General features: G+C 34.5%; 2 protein-coding genes across 3 annotated transcripts; one reads left to right on the top strand and one right to left on the bottom strand.

Moving 5' to 3' along the window:
* Positions 1-570: 570 nt before the first annotated feature.
* On the bottom strand, positions 571-4,781 carry LOC127800133 (probable plastid-lipid-associated protein 10, chloroplastic). Of its 2 annotated transcripts, none has more exons than XM_052334575.1 (8): positions 4,559-4,781; positions 4,363-4,476; positions 4,116-4,250; positions 3,629-3,724; positions 1,535-1,615; positions 1,153-1,239; positions 865-1,030; positions 571-759 (listed from the first exon to the last, which is right to left on the bottom strand). In XM_052334575.1, the coding sequence occupies exons 1-7, from the start codon at positions 4,712-4,714 to the stop codon at positions 884-886; spliced, it is 816 nt and encodes a 271-aa protein (XP_052190535.1). In that variant the 5' UTR covers positions 4,715-4,781; the 3' UTR covers positions 571-759; positions 865-883. The 2 variants fall into 2 exon arrangements, with proteins under 2 accessions (XP_052190535.1, XP_052190534.1); XM_052334574.1 differs by having other exon boundaries at positions 865-926; positions 4,559-4,780.
* A 10,323-nt stretch (positions 4,782-15,104) lies between these two features.
* On the top strand, positions 15,105-25,558 carry LOC127800033 (single-stranded DNA-binding protein WHY2, mitochondrial). Its single transcript, XM_052334422.1, has 8 exons — positions 15,105-15,266; positions 19,603-19,718; positions 19,864-19,961; positions 20,098-20,190; positions 20,548-20,642; positions 21,946-22,013; positions 23,047-23,135; positions 25,068-25,558. The coding sequence occupies exons 1-8, from the start codon at positions 15,238-15,240 to the stop codon at positions 25,188-25,190; spliced, it is 711 nt and encodes a 236-aa protein (XP_052190382.1). The 5' UTR covers positions 15,105-15,237; the 3' UTR covers positions 25,191-25,558.
* Positions 25,559-25,577: the final 19 nt, after the last annotated feature.

Genomic DNA, 25,577 nt, shown 5'->3' on the forward strand with positions numbered 1-25,577 from the left:
TTGTTCTCACATTTATGGTCGTTCTGGGTTCATTTTAATGTTTGTGATGCTCTTTTCCGCACAATGTGAGTTCCATGGTCCTGAAGTGATCAAATTACTTTAAGAGTGTGTTTGGATAGGGCCATTTGTTATTTGATTGGACTCGAGTCTAAATTCATCTTAAATCTGAATCCAAAAAATAGAATAATTTAAGATACTTAGAAAAAGGGCGAGATCTAATTTTTGTGGGACAGCAGCTCAAAAACCAAAGAGAAGGAATAACCAAGTGGGCTGGGGTTCTCACCCTGAGCATAAAATGATTGAATTTGAAATTCTCATTTGTTAAGTTTATTATTTGAATACTTGAATTTCAAATGCAAATGTTTCAAATTATAAATTTTAAAGGATATTATTTGAAATCTCTTTATACAAATACAACTTACAATTTTTTAAATCTTTTTTTTTTTTCAAAATTACAAATTTTTAACACCTAATCTTCTTGTAAGTTTGGCCTGTAAGTAGTACTTCAACATTTTAGTGTTACAGGATATTACCTCTTTCGTAGCCAGCAGCATTAAGATTGTCTCATCATGAATTCTAATGAAATTTGCATTACACTAGAGATTAATTCAGGATACAAGGGGCATTGGACCCGGTTTCCATTGGATTTACAGTAAAGGTTGAGCTTTAGTGAACACAAATACTCCTCCTCCACCTGCACGCCCCAGAAGCATATTCCCATCCAGATACGAAAGATAATATAGTCCTCCCACAGATCGCCTGCACTTCATTTATTGAGTAGTAATGTTATCAATGAAATCAAGGAAAGAGCAACATAGGATTGGATGATGTAATGTTTGTGAATGTGACATCCAATGATCATACCTCCCTGGATTTGGATTTATCAGAGGAACTTGAGCTTTAAAAGTTCGGATGAACTGCAAGATCTGCAATCCAGCATTTGTATGGCAAATGACTGACTTTGGTTAATTGTTTCTTTTACATGACAAAACTTTCTAGAATTTTTCATTGACAGAGATGGGATTTGAATCTTGAAAACAGAAAAAGTAAGAAGATTGTTACATAAAATTAAATTACGACCTTCAAAAAGAGAAATTTGATGCAATAAAAATGAGCAACCAATAATAGAGTCAGAAGAGGATGTAAGCTTACCTGTAAACTCAAAAATGAGCGTGGCAGAATGGCCGGAGCTATCAGAGCTTGTATGTTATCACTAATGTTTATGTTCTGAATGGCTACCTGCCAAATAGGACATGCAATTTCAAGTAAAGTTTAAGCTTAAGCTATTTTCATTTTGTTCTTTTTGGTGATTTTTGTTTTCTTATCTTTTTGTATGGCAAGACAATAATAAATCTTATATAGCTAAGAAAAATGTTTAATTTAATATAATTACTAACTACAACCAGGCTACTAATCAATCAGGCCGCCATTAGCAATCTCCTGCCAGCACTTACAGCAACCTTGGCAACTTCTTGTACTTGCTCTAAACAAACTCCGTAGAAAGTAATGTGGTATTGAAGGCAAAGAAACTCACATCTTCAAATTGAAGATAAATGTTTCGGAGAGAGACGACTGAAAACTTAGCTGAAACAAGAAGAGTGGCACCTTCCTGCTCCTGCAAAACAATAGCCCAGAATTGACTGCATTATAACCTAGGCAGTAGGCATGTCGGCTGCTTATGATAGAAGAGCTAGAATAAGAAGAAAATGGGAAGAAAAGAGTTATGTTTCTCTAAATCTTGCAGAACCAACACAACAAAGCCTTAGTCCCAACTAGGTATGGTAAAATCTTGAAGAAAAATATGGAAAATTTAAGACCAATCTTCTTGCCCTACGTTGGAAGGCATTACTAGAGAGAACTCATGAATCTTTTGGCAGATGGAAAAGTATGAAGATGGACGATAAGTAATACGACTAGCAATTAAGGACAGTCCAAAAACAAACTTCCCACAGGGAAAAGCCTCTTAAAAATATAAAAATGTTGCATCTATTTAATATATATTTCTTTCACTATATCTCAGGAATTTAAGAACCAATATCTCCATGGTCAGGACAATCCACTACTTACTCACAATTAAAGACAAATTAAAGTCTATCCATGGAAACGGGGATGCATTGAGTACACACATTAAGCAAACCGACAACTTTCAATTGCTTTTTCTCTCTCCGAGGCTAGATCTTTCCCTAGCAGTGCAATTGCTAGCTCTGTTCCCACCCCTTTATTTATTTTCAGTTTTCACTGTGTTACACAATTGACTACCTTCTATTCACCATTATCTGGACCTAGTTCACTACATTCAAACCAAAACAATCTATCACTTGCCATCATCAACCTAATCTATTTATATTCATTTAATTCTCTCTTTACTTCAATTTGTTCCCTCATTTTCAAAATTCTACCCAAGCGTCAACAAAAATCAGAGTTAACTAGTTCTGTTGCCTCACAATCTAGTAAGACCATTGACTTTAGGCCAATTAACCTGTATGTTCCTTTTAACAAAGCTGACACGTTGATGATAGCCCTTATACCTTGATAAGAAAGTTAATGGCACGCAAGACCTATCATTTCTTTGAAGTTCCAAAAGGAAGAAGTTTGTATCTTGGAAAGAATCCCAGAATGCAGAAATGTCACTACAAGATTCTTGGGCTGATAGGAAATGGTACGTCAAATGAAGGTAGAAGGATCAATACCCAATATGGAGCGATTCAGATTACAAGGTCACATTGATAGGAATTTGATGCCTGCATTTGTTTTGTGTCTACTCTTATTGATTCGTTGTTATTTTTGGAGAACTATGATTACGAGGCACCTGTTTCATCAATACAGAGTCTGTCATATTTTGAAGATTTGAATTCCTAGTCCCTCAGCCTGATACTTGGCGGTGAATTTCAATAGGGAATACTTGTCTTTTTCTCTAATGCAGCATGTTATGGTTATTCTAATTCTCAAATTTGCAATGAACAGGCTCAAGTTGGTTTGAAAAGCTGTGGACTTTGAAGTTTCATGCCAGATCAAAGATCTGAATATAATGGTCGCTAAAGCTATCCCACAATAGTGACTTTGGTTACAAATTCCTCTTAAGGAAGCAGAAGCCTCCTACTTTTAGTGCAGATCCTTTTGAGTTATCTTTACAATGTTGTTTTTTGTCCTGTTCCTAGAGCATTGTGGGTTGCAGTTTGGAGTGTCGTATGGAGCTATATGGGGTTGGTTCAATCCTGCAATGGCTTCCCGTGTTACTAGACCCCCATTTCATGGAGTTGGGCTGGTCCTAAGTGCGACCTCTCTAATAGTTTTTGATGCTGCACTAAGGAAAGACAGTGGAAATTGATAAACTGGATTACGCTTGGAGAAGAAAAAGGAAGATAATTTCTCGATAATGTCACAACTACAATGATCATAATCATGAAAATGGTTAGGAAGTAAATAAAAGGAAGATAATTTTACCCCAATAAATGGCATCATATAAGACATACTGGAACAGTTATAGAGTCTTGATTAGGGGACAAAAGAAACTGATTCATGAACCTTGATTAGAAAAATATATGAAAGTATTTGTGAACTCCATGTAAAGTAACGTTTAAATCATCATCCTAGTTTTACTGCTAATTAAAACAAAGAATAATTTTACCTCTAGCAAGTCTGGAATGCTCCAACGAACGACATTTCTGACAACACCTCCGTCAGACTGATTCCTGCATTCAAATTTCTGAAAGATTTGGCCAACCTGCCGATGAACCCAACACCCAAAACGTAAAATGACAATAAATTAGTGCTAGTTGGACCTGGGACTTCTGCTGCAAGGAAAAAAATCCCTCTTCCAGATACAAGTTTCATGCACAACGAGGATGAGGCTTTCATAGAAATTAATTAAGAAGGGAGAGGCAATCATATCACAGTGTCGAAATTAGGATATTTTGAGTTCCACTCTTGATTATATTAATCTCTTGTAGAGGTTTATTATCCCTACATAGGTTCTCTCTATAAATAGTTTTGTACAACAAGTCAACAACCCACAATTATTCAAATCAATATAAAGTCTATTGTTTTGAATCCCTTGTTTCTTCTAACACATGGTATCATTGCTTTTAGACAAAAGATGCAAGTGGCTACACTACCTGTAAGAAGGGGAGCCTAGCGGAAGATTCTAGAAGAACGAGGACATCGGGAGCAGATGTATACTGCAACCGCCATGTCCCGTCCAACTTCCCCAAATCAATCGGCACGCCTGCATCGCAATTCTCCACGCTCACCTATCAATGCCAATTTCGGAAATTAAATTCCCAAATGCAGACTCTTCGGAACAGACAGCAAGATAAAGAATGAACAACGACCAGAAGTGTACAACGGTGGATTAAGTCTGACCAGGGCCTCCTCGATGGAAGAACGTTGATCGGCGGTCGTCACGAGGCCCCGCTGCGTATCCTGGATCGCGTTGAGCAGCCGGTGCTTTCTGTTCTCCACGTCCAATTCGGTGTCCTGACGAGTTCGAGACGAAGAAAATCGTCAATTGGCTGTCAAACAGAGGCTTAATAGAAGGCAATGGTTGAGGAGGAGGAACCCGAGTCGGAGGAGCAGCTACGGCTGCCAGACATGGAAACCTTTTCCGGGCAAGAAGTTTTCCGGCTGCAGGTTGGGTTGAGACGAAGATTGCCGGCTCTTGCAGGCATGACGCTCCCGCCGGAGGGTGAAACAGAGAAGCGAAGGCTACGTCCATTGCTTCCACCAATAGAGAAGATGGAAATGCTGTGGTTTTCAGTCTTTAACGTGATAACTACTTGAGGTAGCCGGTGCAAGGCCAGGCTTTTTAGGTCCTTTGTCCTGAGTAAAATGGTAAATTACACTTAACCCCATTTAATTTGGACTATTTTTTTTTTATCTAAAATTCCTTTGCTTTACTTTCACCAATTAAATCTAATATTATTTCTAAATTAGATGTTAGGTTGGGAGCACTGGCACTCCTCGATTCAAGTCCAAAGACACTCAAAATATCCTTACACATAGTAGTTTAATTCACTACAGAAATATAATAAGAATATAATTAAAAATATTAAAGAAAGAACATGTAAATCACACAAAAAAACACCTAATTTTTATTTTGGTTTAGACTACATAAATAGTTCTACATCCAGCCTCGATCAGAGAAAACAATCCACTAAAATCTTGATGAAAACAGTACAAGACTTTTCACTTGCACAATCCATTCTCTCACTAACACACGAGAACTCTCACCATGAGATTACAATAATATTTTTTCTAAATTTCTCTCATAGTACGCCTATTGCACACAATAATGAGAATTATCAATAACAAGGTACCCAAGAGTTATTATTTATAGACTTAAGCGCTTGAGTTACAAATGAAGTTAAAATCAAGATAATTCCCTATCTACTCTCAATTAAAATATACAATTAGTCTATATTACCTTATTGCCACTATCGCATGTGCACCTCAAATAAGATGACTGAATCCCTCTAATCTTTCCAGTCATTCAATACTAAACTTCGAATAACATATAAAATATTAACATAATTTATTATTTTAAAAATATCGTATTTTATCTAAGAAAAAATACTCTATGAGTCCTTGAAAATTAAAGATAAATACAAATGTTATCATAATGTTTGACAAAAATATGATTAATATCCTTATTGTGTAAATTAATTTAAATTTTTCTTTACTATGTAACGCCCCGTTAATGGTAATTTAAATTAATTTTGGGGTAATTGATTTAAATGGAATATCAAAATAATTGGTTGTGAGTAAATAAAATTAAATTATGTGATTTTAAGAAAATAAGAAATTAAGATAATTAATTTTGTTATTTAGGAATTTCTGGAAAAAGGAAAAAATAAAAATAAATCAAGTTGTGGGATTTTTAGAAGTTTTGGGCATTTCTGTAATTATTATAGGGGGTGATTGTGTGATTAATGAAAGTTGTGGGGTGCTGGCGTGAATCGAGAAAGAGGAAAAAAGTCACATTAAATATAACTTAAAACACATATAGGTTAGATACGAGCGTGGGCGCGGGTGGTTCGTACGCGAAGCGGCCAGGCGGTGGACGCGGCTTCGAGTCCGCGGGCGATAGTGCGCGAGAGTTATCAGCCCAAGGACGTCGAAACGACGTCGTTTCGAAGGAGGCGGTGGCCTCCCCAGCAGCCGCTCCAGCGCTGCCACGTGGCCCCGCCCCCCCCCCACTCCCTTTTTGCGCGAGATTTAGCTCGATTTCAGGCGTGTTTTGAGTGGAATTCAGCAGCAAAAATTTCAGAAAAAAAACAACAGTGCGTGCGACGTAAATCTGAGAATTTTGGGGCTTCAAAAATCGGATTAAACTCCGTTTAATCCCTGATTTAATTATCCAAGTATGTAATTAAACTAGTAATTAATAATCTCTGCGGTTGAAATTTTATTTGGAGTCCAATTTTATTAATTTTGTCAATAATTGAAATATTACAGTTTGTATAACTTTGACCGCGTTTGGTCAAATTGAACTTAAGGCTATCTCCGAAAAGGCAAGTTCTTTATACCCTCATTGTCAATTCTTTCAATGTCAATTTATTTGACCTCCCTTCATTGGATTTGGCTGTTAATAAATTATGAAATTTAAACGGTGTGATTAATAATTTAATTTATTAACTTGGTTTCGAGGGCATTAATCGTTGGTTACTAACGGGGGTTTGTATCACCCCCAATCTTATGGGAATGATGTCGTACTCACCCGAGGCTAGGTTCTTAGCTGTTGGGTATTATTATTAGATTTTTGGTTATTTATTGGCTAGAGTGGTTAGACAGTGGGGGCAAGAGTTAGCTGTACGGTGACGGTGTAACTATTATACGGTCTATTTTAGGCCGTTAGATGGTCTCTCCTGGTCACTGACCGTTGACCGGTGTCAGGCACTGTTGACCTACTCTACCGTTATGTGATTATAGCATGCCTGATTATTTTATTTTTGTTGCATGATTTGGTATGTACATGGGTTCAGGCTGCATGATAGGATCATCATGATTTGGTTATGCTTGATCACAGACATTTTAGATTGGTCAGGTTGCATCCAACACGGGCATATGCATCTCGTGTGATTTACTACGTGGGAGGAGCATAGCCTGATGCCTGGATGTATGGGCGCCTTGTATCACGTTGATGCTCATTACGCCTTGCATTTTATATGCATTGCATGGTTACTGGTAGTTATTAGTTCTCGGACGGGAGTACCGTTCCGAGGGAGCCTTTGGCTCGGCTGTCGGGAGTACCGGCAGGGATACGGGTGACGGGAGTACCGACCCGGAACAGTGCGCACATGTTTGTGGTGATTTATGTTGCCTTTCAGGGCAGCGGCAGGTTGGTATGAGACTTGGGTGCTAGGTGTTTTATGTGGGCCCCAAGGATCGGTATATGTTTTATTATGCGGCACTGTTGCGTTGTTGCGTCACATGACTTGTGTGTACATGTGGGTTTATATTTGGGGTGATCTCCTCTTCTGTTTCGTTTACAGTCTTCCTTTTCATATAAACTTGCTGAGTCTTGCGACTCACCTTGCTTTCCATCATTCCAGGTAAGGGTAAAGCTAAAGTTGAGGGCGAGGACCGCGTCACCTAATAGCCATCCGTGTCAGTAGGATGTATAGTTTGCTGCCCCCGTCTACTCTGATGTTTTGTTAGGAGTCCTGACTCTTATTTTTGACTGTGCCGGGTTGTCCCTCGTTTTTCCTACTTATCGGCACAGGGTTTGTATATATTTTTATGTACCCCGTGATCGCTGTTCCAGTGGGGTACTTGTAAGCGTGCATGTATATTGTTTTGCTTCTGCTATTGTATTTTTATATGTATGCATGCCGGGGTATATTGTCTTATGTTTGTTTCTCTCTTCTCTACGTAAGCGCTTTCGTTCGGATAGACCGGGTGGTTGGGATATCCAGGCGGGGGTGCTTACATACTATTTCTCAAACATATTTTTAAAATATATTTACTTTTTTTCTTATATATTTTTCACTTTCTTTCTTAAATAAGGGAATGTATTTTTGTAATTTTAAAATAAAGGATGAAGTGAGAGAGGGGATAAAAATAAAAAATAAGAATAAAATAATTATTATAAAACAGATAAAAAATAAAATGGTTGAATATAATCATACCTAAATTAAAGTGAAATCAACTCCAACAAGTCAACGGTGACACCAGTATAAAGAGAGAGAAAAATCACTAAAAAAATATCAATATAATATTACCTCAAAAAATTTGTATTTTATTAAGAATCACATCCCTATATTTATAAAGAGAAATTAGGGTTGCAAGGTACAGTAGTCATTAATTAATAATTTACAACACTCTCCTTGAATGACTATTTTATACAACAATTGCATTATTAAAAACCTTGTTTCGAAAAAAAAAAATGAAGGAAAAAAAAACTACCAAACTACGAAAAATAGTATAGATAAGTTGTAAACTAACTTAGAGTGTCAATGTGTTGTCTCATTCAAACCTTGTCAAGAAAACCTAGTGGGACTCAACCTAAGTAAAGGAAAAAGAGTATAACTACTCCCCCTGATGTTGATCACTAAAGATCTTTGAGTTGACGCATCCCAATTTCATGTACCAATTTCTTCAATATAAATGTGGGCAATGCTTTTGTGAATAAATCAGCCATACTGTCACTTGAGTGAATTTGTTGAACATTGATGTCGTAATTCTTTTGAAGCTCATGTGTGTAGAAAATTTTAGAGAAATTTGTTTTGTCTTATCCCCTTTGATATAGCCTCCTTTGAGTTGTGTAATACAAGCTGCATTATTTTCATACAATATTGTTGGGTTGTTTTTCGTTTAAACTAATCCACAAGATGCTTGGATATGATGGGTCATGTTCCACAACCATACCCATTCTCAACTTGCTTCATGGATTGCAATAATTTCATAATGTTTTGAAGATGTTCCTGTCAATGTCTGCTTCATAGATCTTTAAGATATAGTTGTTCCTCCACGCATAAATACATACTCGTTTGTAATTTAACTTTATGTAGATCCGAAAAACAACCTGCATCTACATATCCCACTAAAGAAGATTCAGATTTTTTGAATAAAATATTATTGATACCTTTCAAATATCGAAGAATCTGCTTAACACCATTCCAATGTCTTTTAGTGGGTGCAGAGCTATATCTTGCAAGGAGATTTATAAAAAAAGCTATGTCTGGTTGAGTGCAATTTGTTAGATAAGTCAATACTCCAATTGCACTAAGATATGGTATTTCAGTACTAAGAAGATCTTCCTCATTTTTAAATGGACGAAATGGATCTTTTTTCATATCGAGTGATCAAACGACCATAGGTGATGCCAATGGATGTGCTTTATCCATATTAAAGCGTTTTAAAACTTTTTCTGTGTATGAAAATTGATGAACAAATAATCTTTCAAGAAAATGTTCAATTTGCAAACCAAGATATAATTTGATTTTTTTCCAAATCTTTCATCTCAAATTCATTTTTTAAATAATCTGAAGTTTTGTTGAGCTCTTCAAGAGTTCCAATTAGATTTAAATAATCAACATAAACTGCTACAATTGCAAATCCAATATTTGTTTTTTTTTTTATAAAAATACAAGGACAAACATCGTTATTTTTATAGCCTTCTTTCAACAAATATTTGCTAAGGCGATTATACCACATATGCCTGGATTTTTTTAATCTATATAATGACCTTTGTAATTTAATTGGAAACATATTTTTGGAATATGTGTTTATTTGCTTCCATTACTTTAAATCTTTTTGGGATTTTTATGTATTTGTCACTATTAAGTGAACCATATAGGTAAGCAATAACTACATCCATAAGGCCCATGTCGAACCTTGTGACACAGCCAGACTTATTAAAAATCTAAATGTGATAGTGTCTATTACGGGAGAATATATTTCCTCATAATATATCCCAGGTCTTTGTGAGAAGCCTTGGGCTACGAGCCGAGTTTTGTATCTTGTAATTTCATTGTTTTCATTTATTTTTCTGACAATGATCCACTTGTATCATACAAGGATAACATTTTCAAATCTTCGGACTACAGGTCCAAACACTTTATGTTTTCCTAATTTGTGAGAAAACGAATTCCGCTTGTATGGTTTCTTTCTATTTTGGCCAATCATTTCTATTATGACAATCTTTAACAGACTGTGGTTCACGATTCTCATTTTGCATGACATCAAGAGCCATATTGAAGGCAAAAATATTGTCAATTATCTGTGACAATATTATTTTGTTCCCATAATTTGTGAGAAAACAAATAATTTATTAAAATCTCATTACTTTCAGACACTAGTAGTTCTTCAAAAACTACAATATTTTCATTTGATTGATCAATTTTTTCTATCATTTCTTTTGACATTTTTATTTTGTTTTTCTCTTGTACCTTTCTCTTTCGAGGTATAGAATCTTTTGCACTAATTGGTCAACCATGCTTTTGGCATATTTTAGATTCATTTGCTACAGTAGATTGTTCTACAGGGATATCAATTTTTGCTGGAATATTTTCTGCTAGTATGTGTGACTTTGTCACTTTCTTAGTATCAACAAATGTATCAAGGAGTTGATTTGCAACTCTTTGGAGGTGAATAAATTTTTCAGCCTCTTGCTCACATCGATTGCTACGAGGATTAAAGTGAGATAGAGTTGTCTAATTCCAAGAAATTCCATGTTTTTCATGATATAGTTTTGTCCTTCCTAAAGTTGGTAAAGTCATTTCATCAAAATGACAATCTGCAAAATGTGCAGTAAATAAGTCACTTGTTAAAGGTTCAAGGTACCGAATAATAAACAGTGAATCAAATTCAACATAAATTCCAAGTCTTTGTTGGGGACCTATTTTGGTATGTTGTGGGCGTGAAATTGGTACTTGGACAACATATAACCAAAAACTTGTAAATGAGAAATATTAGGTTCTTAACCAAATGCTAATTGTAAATGTGAGTATTGATGATAAGCAGATGGTCTTATACAAACCAATGTCGTAGCATGTAATATGACATGACCCCAAATAGACGTTGAGAGTTTTGATTTCATAAGTAATGGTCTAGCAATTAATTGAAGACATTTAATAAACGACTATGCTAAATCATTTTGTGTATGGACATAAGCAACTGAATGTTCAACTTCAATCTCAATTGATGTACAATACTCGTTAAATGTTTGGAATCTAAATTCACCAGCATTATCAAGATGAATTGTTTTGATTAAGAAATTAGGGAATTGAGCTCGTAATTTTATTATTTTAGTAAATAGTCTATCAAATGTTGCATTTCTCATTGAAAGTAAGCAAACATGAGACCATCTGCTATAAGTATCAATTAAAACCATAAAGTAACGAAATGATCTACATGGTAGGTGTATCGGCCCAAATATATCTCCATGAATTCTTTTCAAGAAAGTTGGAGATTCAATATTAACCTTTGTAGTAGAATGTCTAATGGCTAACTTGCCCTATGAACAAACAGTACATGGAACATCATTAGGTAAAAGAATATTCTAGTTTTTTAGAGAATGTTCGTGTGAATTTTTAATTATTCGATACATCATTATTGTTCCTGGATGTCTAAGTCGATCATGCCAAAGCATAAAAGCTCTTTGAGTCAACAAACTTCGGATTTGTGACATTATTTGACTCAATTATTTTTATGATGTGTAATACATTTCAGATGAAAATGTTGAGAAATTTTCTTGTATCAGTTTCTAGCCAGTTACAAAAGAATTAATGTAAAGATATTCAATATTCATTTATTACATCGTCTCAATGTGGTATCTATTGCAGTGAATATTTTTAAAACTAAGCAAATTTCTTCTGAATTTGCTAAAGTAAAGTGCATCATTTATATATAATTTTGTATTATTTGAAAAAATAATACAAGCTTTTCTGGAGCCTCCAATAATGTTTGATGCACCTGATATTGAATTAACATTATATTCTGCTAATGTTACTTTCAAAAAATATTTTTTGTTTCGAATAATAGTATGAGTAGTTGCATTATCAGCTAGACATATATCACGACAATTCATCATGAATCTATAAATATATTAAAATTTAAAATTCATAATCATTAATATTGAAAAATACTTCAATTATCTATATGAAATGTTGAAACAAGTAAATTAAAATTTTCAAATTAAACTACTGAATAAACAAGAAATATGAAGTCATTAAACATAAACTAGTTAATATCTTCTAGCACACCATCCCCGATCAAATGATCAATATTGTTATTTGGGCCAACAAATAAATCAAATACACCCAATCGAGTTGCATCAACTGGACCATCCCAATCAAGTAAATTTATCTCCACTTTTTCTTTTTCCTTAATTGAATTTTGGTTGAGATCCATAAAATGTTTTATTATACGATAAGTACGTGACCATTGCCATTTCATTCCATATCTATAACAACTTTCTTCATGCTTCTTATTGGATGAGTTGTTTTCATTTGTTGTGCCTTTTAAAGTTGTTTGCCTTGTTGTTGATTATTTTGTGCATGGGCTCTTTCATCTCCACGTCGGTATCCACGTCCATTTCCATTGTATGATGTTGCATTTGCTTCAAGAAATGCAGTACCATTTACTTCAGGCAATGCTATGGAACTAGTTGGACATGACACATAAATTTTCATTAGTAATTCATTATTTTTTTAAGTTACAAGCAGACATGAAACGAGTTTTGGGTATTTTTTAAACCCATGCTCATGGTATTACTGCTGCATTTGCACATTCAATATGTGAAAGGTGGAGAAAGTCTTTTTCAACATATCTTCATCAGTAATTTTTCTCCACAAATAGTTAATTTAGAATTTATTATGAACAATTCAGAATTGTACTCACTCATAGTTTTGAAGTCCTGAATGTGCAAATGCATCAATTCATTATGGGTTCTAAGAAGGACTACAGTCTTTTGATAGTTAAATATTTCTTTTAAATTTTTTCAAAGGACTTGTGGATCTTTCACAATGAAGTACTTAATCTTCAATCCATCATGAAGATGGTGACGAAGGAAAATGAGTGCTTTTGCATGATCATACTAGGATTGATTGTTTCCTTCTTTTATGGTATCCCCTGGATACATTAAGATTAGATGAATTTCAATATCAAGAATCCATGACAAGTAGTTATTGCCAGATATGTCTAGTGCACTAAACTCAAGTTTGGTGATATTTGCCATCTGTATAACTCTGTAATGAGCAAATAAGATCCAATTAATATTCGAATAATTAATGTCAACAGGACATAAGTTATTTACTTTCCTTCATGGATAAGCATTAGGTTATACATTACATATAAAAAATAAATATTTTTGGAGATATGTGCTATTTCAAGAGCATAATATAATTTGAAAATAATTACATATTTTGGATTATTACTATTTCAGGAGCAATAGTTTAATATTCTTCAAGAATATTGAAATTGGAATGTCATATAATATAATTTGAAAATAATGACATATTTTAGGCTATTACTACTTCAGGAACAATAGTTTAATATTTTTCAATAATATTAAAATAGTGATATATCAATTAAAGAAGAAAATAATGTATGAATTAATGAAGGAAATATTGGCATATCAATTAATCAATTAAAGAAGGAAATAAGATTAAATTAACATATCAATTAAAAGAAATATTGCATAATTATATCAATTAAAAAAATATTGATATGATAAAAAAATATTTCCTGAAATTATAATGACATGTAATATTAGATTTGATAAAAGTTTATTTATTAAGAGTATGTAATATTCTTCTAGAATATTGACATAAGTTGTGCTACTTCAAGAGCAACAACATATTCAATCTTATAAATTATGTTTTTTAGGAACAAGTAACATATTAAAAAAATGTAAAAGAAAATTGTGCTTCTTTAAGAGCAACACTAAGATGTTCGACATGAATATTTGAAACAAGATGAAATTATGATTATTCAAGAACCACAATAGTATAATAATCTTATGAATTATCAATAACATTGTGAAATTGTGAAACAATTGAGAATAAGATCCATGATAGGAGAGAAAGGTCATCGTACGAACAAAATTGAAGAAAAAAAAAAAACTTGAGATCGTGGTTTCAAAAATTTGAGATCGTGTTGATAACATGTTTTAAAATAGATAAAAAAGGTAATGGTTGAATATAATTATATTTGTATTAAAGTGAAATCAACTTTAACAAGTTAACAGTGAGACTGATATAAAGAGATAGAGATAAATTACATAGAAGATATTAATATAATATTACTTAAAAAAGTCTATGTTCAATTAAGAAACAAAACCCTACATTTATAGAGAGAAATTAGGGCTGTAGAGTTACAATAGTCATTCATCGATAATTAATAATTTATAATAATAATAAATTTTTCAAAGAGAGATAATTGATATTTTTAAGAAAAGGATAATCTTAGCAATAAGTAAGGATGGCAATTGCAACTGAAATCGTGGGGAATCGAATCGGTCAACATAGTTAAAAATCGTTTGATTGGATAATGGTTTGGTTTGGGAAAACATCGAACACTGTTTCAATAGGTATGGTTTGATTATGGTTTTCACTAAATCCAAACCGAACCTAAACCAAATGTGTGGGTAATCAAACCGAATATACATATATATAATATATATTTATTTATTTAATATATTATATATACACATAATATGTATATTGACTAATGTATTTTTTACAAGTATTTTAACTAATGCATTACAAATATATAAAATATTTAATATTTATAAAGTAATTAACAAATAAAAATAAAATCTAATCTTAAATTCTTTTATTTTTATCAATTAAATAATTTTATCTAAAAAGTTTGAAGTTAATTTGTAACTTTATGTAAAAAGAATGTAACTTTATTAAAGTTTGTCTTTATTTGTTGTGGAGTTATTAAAATTTTTTATGAATGCTATTTGTAAGAGTTTATTTTTGTTTATTAGTATGAATTAAATTAAAAAAATTATAGTTAAAATTGAAATTGAACTTAAATCATTAGTAAGTAATAATTTGGTTTTGATTTTTATAATTTAAATTTAATTTAATTATAATTTTGACAAAAATCGAAATCAGAGCGAATCATTTCGAGCAAGCAAATCCCAGGGTCTTTATTGCAATAAAACAAATCATTCTCTTTTTAGGCGCTCGGTTCTCCCTCGAATGAAAGCCCAATAGGGAAGCAAAACGGCCTCTGAATCGTCAACTTCTAAGGCCGAAGTCTCGCTGTGACTCTTGAGAATCTGAGATGTTGAAGCTTTTCTCTTCTAGCGTCAGGTAGATTTCGAGTTGGCCTCTTCTTCCAGTCCATGTAAAGCGAACTCATTACACTACCAGAATTTCTAGTTGGCTGAACCCTAAGTTACATTTTCTTACATTTACAAAAAAAAGTTACATTTTCTTAATCGGCGCGATGTTCTTCCTCGTCTTTTGTTTTGGTTGAATTTTTTTTGGCAAATAATGGGCTTTGAGCAATAAATTTGCCTTAGTCCCGTGGAGGAAAAGTGTTTTTCCCCCTTTCGGAAAAGCAGACAAAGGTCTAATGTGAATCACTTATAGTCTGTGTGTCAGAGATTTGGGGTTTTCGTCTTTAAACAGTTTGGACTAACAATCTGTGCTTTAAGCTTATATGGTTTAGTAATGACACCAATAATCTTCTTTTCCCCCTAGTTATTTTTTGGGCGGTTTCTGCCAGGGTTGTCCAGGAAGTTAGGTTTTGATCATGCAGCAAGCTGAAATTATTACTCCGCCATCTTATACTAGATGCCTGGTGCAACAGTTGCTTTTTTCATTAATTGATGTTTGTCCGTTCGTAACTATGGAATGCCTTGTCTTTGCTAGTTAGATATTTATCTGTGGTCAAAGGTGGCTTGCTCTTCTTACTGAGAAAGGTGGATTTGCTGTTTGTTTGATGTCATTCATTTTCTTGTGAGTCATGTCTTTCTTGCCTACTGCATCTGCATGTTTGATTTCCGAAATAATATTGCCCTTCAATATAGCTTTCCATGACATCAGTAAGTATTTGACTATTTACTTCATGCCAAGGGTTTGTATTGTTTAGTAAGATGAAGCAAGTCTTAGTTACTTCCAAGAGAACATTGAGTGAAACTGCTGCCGGAAAAAAATATCTAGGGTCCTGTTTGAAGTATGCTGATTCTGTTTCTTGCTGTTAGATCATAGTTGTCAAAGATGAGCCTAGGCGTGATGCTTGAGGTGCACACAGTTGCAGCTATTGGGTGCCCCTACACAGCTGAGGTGAGACACCATCCATGAGGTGCCTGCCTAGGTGCTGAGGCACATGCCTCAGTTAAAGGGAGAAGGTGCGCTTCTTTCGCCTTATAACATTAAAGCCTAATACAAGAAAAAAGATTTAAAAATTCAAAACTCATTTCAAAACCTAAAAAGATTGAAAAAAGATTATACTTTATTTCAAAACCTATAAAGATTAAATCCAAGAAAAAAAACCTAAGAAAAGAAAAACAAATATATATCAAATCCTAAATAACATTAAAACAAATATATACATCAAACTATAGTAACATTAAAACAAAACCCCCATTCTGAAAAGATTAAAACAAACTTATATCAAATTAATCAAACCCTGATAACATTAAAGAAAATATGTATCATATTCCAATAACATTAAGACAAAATGTTGATAGCAATAACTTTGGAATGATTGATAGCTAAAATATTTAATTGATAGCTACAATCTCAGCAAATGTGTAACTGTAATTTTGCAATGTAATGATGGCCATGCCATGCAATATTTTCTATTTGAAATAATAGTATAACTATATAAGTAAACAAATTTATATCAAATCCTAATAACATTAAAGCAAATAGATATCAAACTCTGTTTTTGCTAGGATAAAGGAATTTTATAATTACTTATATTTGGCAGAGGATGAGATTGAAGATCTATGGTTATCAGTCTTAGATTTTATGGCTATCCATAAGGTCCAAAAGAGCTTGGCTTGAGAGGCTTTTTTAAGTTGAGGAAGGTGCGGAGGCTTTAAATAGTATGAGCAGGGATAAAACACGTGCCTGATGCCTTTTCCATAAATTTCTATTAGTAGTGTTGGAATGTGAGGGTTGATGAGTTGTGTGCTGTGTTTATGATTTTCAGCTGTCTAGACTCTTGTGAGAGGGAGAATTGACTCCAAGTGGTTTGCAAATTGGATTTTGACAAGGGCGAGCCTTGATAGCAATTTTTAGTGTACTTCTTTGTGACTGGTGACTGGAAGGTTATGAGTTCAAATTGTGGAAACAACTTCTTTGCAGCCAAAAAAATAAAAAATAAAAAATTGGGAAGCCTACATACAAATACAACCTTGCCTTGACCCTTGCAAAGAAGATAGTCTCGTGCACTAATGCCCCTTGGATGCTTGGACCTAAAAATCATGAAAAGTTTGAAGCTATATATTCTTAATATTATTTCTACGTTGTTACAAAATATGGTTCGACCCACTGTACGCATTATTCTTATGTAGGTGCTATTAAGTTTTATGATGACGACGACAATGATGAGTGATTTTGGATCTTGAATGTGGTGTGCAGCCCCCTTAATGAGGGAGGGAATTTGAACTCTTCAGTTGCTTTGTTTTTAGGAAAATGACTTGACATGCTTTGGATAGGGTGGACTTTAGAGAAGCACGGTGACTGTTGATTTATGGATATGGTATGACTTGGAAGATTGGAGTTTTTTTTGGTGGATTTGATGTCTTATGGTGACCTTGGAAAGGAATTTAAAGAAGATGGTTGGATTTCTGATGTTCCATTTATTTTATGGTAAGCAGTAGTGTGAGGGCTTTCTTTTGTAGTCATTTGAGTTGCAGAGATGAGGTATTGGAGATACCTATCTGAATTTGTCTCAGGTGGCAAGAGGCAGCCTGGGGAGGTTCTCTGGTGAGTACTTGCTTGAGAAGGGATGACCATTATGTTTTTAGAATTTGTACTTTTGGGTGCCCCTTGCGACCATAATGAGAATTAGCTTATGTGAGTGAATAGACTGTAACTTTAAGATAAAAATATGTACAAGGCCCCAGATGAGTAGGAGAGTTCTTCTTTAATTTTTTTTTTTTTTTGGGGGGGGGGGGGGGGGGGGGGGTGGGATTGGTGCTGCAACCCCTCCAGGGTTGTCCTTTATTTTGTTTTTGGTGCTTGCAGAAGTAGCCTGAGGAAGTACTCCTACCTCTGGTTACTAAAATGGAGATCGATATAACTGGGTCTACATTTTCAAGGAAGATGTTGATGCAATCCTGTACATAGTTTTTATTTTCATGTGTTTTCTCTAATTGGGTAGGGGTATTTATGTAATTTTCATCTTTTGGGGGGCATATTTTGGTGAAAGTTAATTTTGGGGTGTCTTTTTGTAAGATCAAATATTTTGTTGGGTTTCCTAAAGATTAGTGACTTTTAGGGGGAGTTATTTGCAAAATGGGAGTTGGCTTCTCTTGGAAGCTTGAAGAGATAGAAGTTGGCTTCCCTTGGAAGCTCGAGGTCTGCTATAAATAAAAGGGTCTCCCAGCCACTTAGGGGACTTTTCAGCATTTTGAAGACAGAAGCCTATGCAGGGAGTTTCAGTTCCAAACCAGCTAGGGTTTCGAAGATTTGGAGGCTTGGGTTTTGAGGATTCGACCCTGCAGCGCCTACCAATCCCTCCACCGCTGCCGTAGGCGCGAGAGGCTAGCAAGAAGCTGCCGCTACTCGGCTGTTCTAGGACTAAAGAGGTGTGATCTCAGCTATTTAAGTGTGTTATTTGCTGTCCATTGTTTCAACACTACATCCTTGTTGTGTTTGTGCTATTTTTGCTGTCACTATTTGCATCAGATGTGGAATTGGTCATTCATCTGCCCATTCACTCTAGATTTGCCAGAGGTCTGTGGTTATTAGTTTTTCATTCTTTTTGTATAGTTGGGTATTGAGCAGTCAAATCCATCTTTGACTAAACTTTTTGCATTTTATCTTGCTTGCCTTAAGCCCTTTGATGTTTGGCATTTATATTTCTATGCAGGTGGCACCCCCTTGGTACCTCTGTGGTTAAAATATCACTTTGTGCTTTTACAGTTACAAAAAGAGAAAAGAAAAATTAGGAGTGATTTTGTGGGAAAATAAAAGAGATAGGCCAGTGAGGTGGTGAATTATGGTGGTAATTAATTCAAATATCAGGCATCAAATCTATGGCAGGGTCATTAAATCATTTTTTGTGTGCAATCAATTCAAGCCATCATTGAGGTGCTACAAAGTGGTCAGAGATTTACTCCTATTTGATTTCCCATCATGTATGGTCATGGCTACAACAATTCTTGCCTCATGCAATTCTGCTATGAAGGTTTTAGATTTACTTGCACCTTGTGGTGTTGGGTTAGGCCATGGCAGGTCACTTCTAGGCAGGGTCATCAATATTGGTTGCCCGTTATGGTATCTTGACTACATTATTTTTCTTTATGTGAATAGTTATTAAATAGAAAGGAGGATCATACTTGAATAATTTTGAATGCGTTCAGGAACTATGGACTTAGATTTTGGCTGAAATGGTCTTGGATTTAAATTCTCATCAATCTTTTTGGCTGATTTCTTTCTGATAAATATCAATTTCCTGTCAAAACAGGGATCAATTGTCTCTAAGGAAGCTGTCTGTAAAAGATGTGAGGGATGCTTTATCATTGCACCGTCTTATCTCTCATGCTGGCATTTCTACTGCTATAGAAACCTTTTCTGCTGATGGTATTTACATTTGAACAAACATTCTTCACCCTGATCTTCTATCCCTTGCTTTCCTTTCCCACTTTTCTTTCTATCTTGGTTTCTGTATATTCATCAGTGCCTGATTGGTGTTTTTTTTTTATCCTGCTTTCCTATGGGCCTTCAGGGAAATTTGCAAGCCGAATATTTGCTCCTTATTCTGTTTACAAAGGCAAAGCTGCACTTTCTGCTACCCCCGTTCTCCCAAAATTCACTAAAATGAATGTATGATTACATTTCAAATTATTGTGTGATTGTATAGACACCAAGAGAGGAAAAGGGATGGCGAGAAGGAGGGATTACATATATTTATTTACCTACATAATTATCTGCTCCTATCATTAATTTTTGTTTTGCACAGTCTGGAGGTCTTAAAGTTGATCGCCAGGGCAGTATTATGTTGAGATTTTGGCCTGCCGTTGGAGAGCGCAAGTATGACTGGGAAAAGAGGCAGGTAAAATTGCACCTTCTTTTGCATGTATGCTTTGGTAATTCTTAGTTTTGTTTTGCTGAATGTATTATCATTTACCTTAGTTAAACATTCACAATGAATATGCAATATTGTAAAATATAAATTACTTTGAAAATCTTATCAAGAAATGCTGACTGGAATCCTTTATAGATTTGTAGTTGTGCTATGTCACTTAAACCTAAGCTGCTTGGACTATTTCATGTCCTACAGTTGCCTTGAAAATCTAATGTACAATTAGCATTACTTGAAACAAGCTTTAATGGATCATTTTGGGCTGATATACATTTTTTACCTGAAAGGTCTTAAAAGTTACTGATCAGTTTCAGTAACAATTTGCAGCTGTTTGCCTTGTCTGCAACGGAAGTTGGATCTTTGATAAGTTTGGGCCCAAAAGATTCTTGTGAATTCTTTCATGATCCTTCAATGTTGTCAAGGTAACTGCAGAAATTATTTAGTGTGTAGACATGACATACAGGACTTTTTGTTTATTTAACGAGAATCACTTTAATAAAGTCTTTTGTGTCATTTTAGTGCTTTTATCTCTACATGTGAACATCAGGAGCAAATTTGATTTCTCCTCCCTTTTTCTCCTTTTATCTGCAAGTTTAGAGGACCTGTAAGTCACGCAATTTTCAAAGGGGTCCTTAAATTGGAGACACCATTGTAATTTAGCTCCTGATTTTCCAAATGCAACAGGGCAATGGACACATTGGCAAATGTTCTAGATATTTAGGGACCCGCTACGCTATACTGGAATTTATATCCGCTTGCAGCTCACTGCCAAAATGCAGTCCTATGTGGTGGCACCATGAAATTGACATATAGCATTCTTTTTAGCTCTCATTTCTGTTGTCACAATACACTCCCTGTAATGTTTGATTGCTATCACAAACCAAAAGCTTTCTGATTGTGTCTGTACCTGGAAATCAAGAAATAGAGTTTTATTTTTGTCATCTTTCTCTCTGTTACAACCAACTATTTTCTTCACTCAAAAGCTTTTTATTGCAATGCCACATTAACTCTTGCATTTATTTTATGTGGCGTGCGCCATAATGCTAGTATATTCTTTTCAGTGAGCACAAGCATATATTTCTTTCTCTGACTGATTTGGAAGTCCTAGGGCCTCTTAAAGCATTATGGCCCCGCACGATTTATATGTTTTGGCAATCTCTTTTCTTCCTAGGCTGTTAGCTATTCACTCTTTTCCAAAATATATTCATGAGATACAGGACTGCATGAGTAAATGCAGTTAAAAAGGACAAAAAAATCGTACTGGCAAATGTCTATCAAACTGAGTCTTTTTGTGCATGTGAACAAAAGGGTTAGAATATTAATATGTTCCATATTTTGGGGTTTCTAAAGAACAAAAATTTTGCTGATCAATTGTTTCCAAAGAAGAAATGGAATGCTGGAGAAGAGAAGTAAATATATGAGAACATTGTATGAATTATGAATTCTATGAAATGATTTGAAGAGAACAAGCAAAAGTGAAAATATTACTAAACTTGTGTATATATTATATTTATTTGATATTATAGCAAAATTTTTATTATTATTAATATTGTTATTTTATTTATATTTTCACTACATAGTGTGGATGATTGGTAGTGGTAGTTCTTGGTGGATAAATGTACTCTTTCTTAATTGCGCAGGGCTTTCTTTTTTTCCCCATTTTGGTTTACTTTTTTGCTCTCCTTTTAGCTACTTGTCAGATTTAGCTAGTAGTTTCATGTACAGTAATGCAGGACAAGTGAGGAAGAGCTTATCAGTCAAGCCACATGATAATGGTTACTTTATTTCATTGAGTAAGTATTTTCGTCAATGGATGTGCCCATTTAGAAATTGTGTCAAAACATGAAATATACACATTTTAATTAGTTTCATTTTTATACATCTTTAGTTTTCCCTATATCATTTTATGCATTTCCAGTAAAATTGTTGCTGTTGAGTGTTAAATTGTTTTAAGGAGGTTTTTATTAGGTTACAGTTGCAAAAAATGTGATTATGAAATTATTCTAACACAATAAATCTGCAGATGGTATTATTCATATCTGCAGGAGGTATGCTTATCCTTGGAGAGACTTAAGAGAAAACCGCAAACTATTAAACGTCATTTTCATTGATGTAGCCATATTTTATATTACCTTATTTTTATTTCTTCCTTTTGAAATTTACTTCCAAGTGACTAGTAGCATGAAAAGCTTAAAGTTGTCAGTGAGTGGTCTAATAATTTGTATAAAGCTTTCATGCCCTTCCTCATGTGTGATCCCCCCCTTTTACATAGAGAGAGAACAGAAATTGATACATATGGGATACATAAACATTAATGAAATGGGTGGCTAAGGAAGAAAATGGGAAGCAAGACATGTGATTAGACTTGAGCCTAGGTCTTCCTGTAAATCTATGCATGTTTATTAGCCACTTGACCAAAGAGTTTGAGCTGGTACCAACATGAATGTTATGCCATTGCCTTCCTATGTTTCTTATTGATTCCAAATAAAGTATGAAAAAGAACAAATGCCAATATTGTTACAGTTATGGGAATTTGAGAGCAGTATTGGCCGCTCAAAACCATTACTCTTATATGTTGTCATTGTAGTTGGAAGCTAGTATTCCTATTTAAGAAAACAATTTGATGATTGTTTAACATGCATCCAAAGTGTGATGATTTGGTGTTTTATATAAGTGAGAAACATCCTACATAGAGGTTATGGGATATGTTGTTATGGCATGAATGCATAATGCATTCCTGAACTTGAAGTTCTGATTCTTGTGGAAATAGCTGACCATTATGGAAATAGCTGACCAAGTTCTCATGAAACTTGCAATTTTTGGCAGGTGTTGTCAATAATATCCTAAAAACCAATGATCGTCTTACAGTTCCTGTCAGTACTGCTGAGTTTGCAGTGATGCGCACAGCTTTCAGTGTATGACAAATTGTTGCTTCACTTCCCTCTTTAAGATGATAGATGCTCCTTGTGTATTTTTTATTTTTTTATTTTATGTAACGAATGCAGAGTTCTGTAGTAGACTAATCTTGATTAGTTGCACTGCTCAGATTTCCTCCCTCTTAAAAAAATAAAGAGCAATTGATCATCCAGGGACCATGATGAAGATGGTCAATGCAAAAGATAGTTATGTGAATAGTTTGTGGCTAATAAAAGTCATGTTTTTTGAGGCCTGAGCCTTCTTTCCTAGGCGTGAATAGTTATGTAAACATAATTGTCAAAGGCCTGAGCCTGCTTCCTAGGCGTGCACCTCATGCAAGGCGCAAGGTGCATGCCTTGTATATATAAGTATTAAAACCCTATTTCTTGTCCATTTGTTACCTTAGATCTTATTTTTTGTTAATTTGATTGCATATTCTTGTATATTGGTGAGAGATGAACTTAGTAGTGTAAGTTGGAGGTTTGTCGGATCTCCCACTCACTGAGATCCTTTGGCAGTGGTCACTCGCTAAAGAACTACTCATGCTTGAGTTTTGCTTCATTTTTTTTTCTTTCTTCTGATTTCTTTTGCAATTTACAAAAAAACTATTTCTTTGTTGTAATTGTTTTTGCTGTATGTTCTACTCTATTTCTTCTCCTTTCTTCTAATTTATGTTGCAATTTAGAAGAAGATAATTGCTAAGAAACAAATGTTTTCATTATGTGCTCTATTGATTTTTTTCTCTCTTCTAATTTCTTTTGCACTTTAAAAGAAACTAATTGTTTTTCTGTAACTGTTTTTGCTGTGTTCTGTTGTAATTTTTCTTTTCTTTCTTCTAATTACAAAAGAAATTAAAAAAAACTTAATTGTTTTCATGTTATTGTTTTTTGCAGTGTGTTTTGTTATAATTCTTTATTTTCATTAATCTCCAATTTTGAAGAAACTAATTGTTTTTCCACAATAATGTTAGTTATTATTATAGGGTTGATTATTTCTCATTTATGATTTTATGAATTTGCATTTATCTTCTTATAGGTACACATATAGAAAAGAATAGCATATAAGTATTTTACAAACATTTTGAATTAATATGCGCCTCATGTGCTTGAGGCTTGTGCTTCACCTTGCGCCTAGGCCTGAAGTACTAATTTGTGCTTCAGTGCACCTTGCGCCTTGGATGTTGATTTTTTTTTTTTTTGTTGGTTCTGCTTGTGCATTGTTTGGTTATTACTATCTCTGAGGGCTAACAGCCTTTGAAGCTAGATGTGTTACCCCAACGACGTTTGGCTTCTGGATACTTGTGAAAAGGGAGGTTGCCTGATAGGGGTGGGCTGGGTGGCTGGTAATTTTGCAGGTCATGGGAGAGAGCAGATTTGTGGGGAGGGGAGAGGAAACAAAATGTGAACGAAATGGAAACCATTGGACCATCTTTATGGTATTTTGTCATCTGTTTTCCTGAAGTTTCAAAACATTTTTACTTTCTGTGAAAATGGAAACAGTTATCCCCTTTCTTTTTTTATTTTCAAAATTTTTTGAAAACAGAAATTGGAAAATTGTAAGAGTAGTGCATCTAAACGTGCCTTAAACGTTTTCCTGGTTTGTTTTGTTTAGCTGTTTTTCATTGCAAATAGTGGGGTAAAGTAAACAAAGACTTACTTCTCCATGTGGGAGATATAGCATATTGATCAATCATGTTGAGATATGCAGCAGTAGATATGGGAATAGTGTTGAGACATGCGGAAGTAGACATGCATGAGTTGCGCTGGTAGTTGTATTGGCTCTTTCACCTGGTCTATGATAGTACCTGGATGCAGTGTTTAAGACTGTTCCGAGTCTCTCCTACACTCTCTGCTCCTGGATTACGCGTGGTCTATCTGCATTTGTGTCGAATATATGTCTTAATAGCTAATAATTTGACTTTCCTTCTGCAGTTTGCTTTGCCCCACCTGATGGGTTGGGACCGGTACACTAATCAGCGGCCTAATAATATGATGCCTGAAGATCCATCAAAAGCTGCCCCACGTCGGCTCTTGGATTCGGAATGGGATAAATGAAGCTGTTGCTGTAAAATATCAAGCTCATGCCTCTTTGTTGCATTCTCACTTTTGAAGATAAGTTAGCTGCTGGATACTCTTTGACAATCCTCTCAGCTGGAACTTTCTTATGGATTGATGAATATTTTGGAATGCCCCTAGAGAAAAATTGTGCCCGAGTTGAGTACCAGTTGCCGCCTTGTGTGTTGTCTTAAAAGCGGGGGCTTGTTAGAATGCGGGTTGTTGCTTTTAACTGTGCTTAAATCTTCTTGGGGAAAGTTGTATTTTGCTGATATCCTGCACCAGCAACTTGCAGTCCATTTCTAGACACTATCATGCTAATTGGGCGTTTATCATCATAATATTATATGTTAATGAAGTGGTATAAAGATGGTACGCATAATGCTG

The sequence above is a fragment of the Diospyros lotus genome, chromosome 4 (assembly GCF_014633365.1).
Source record: "Diospyros lotus cultivar Yz01 chromosome 4, ASM1463336v1, whole genome shotgun sequence".
Taxonomy (NCBI): Eukaryota; Viridiplantae; Streptophyta; class Magnoliopsida; order Ericales; family Ebenaceae; genus Diospyros; species Diospyros lotus.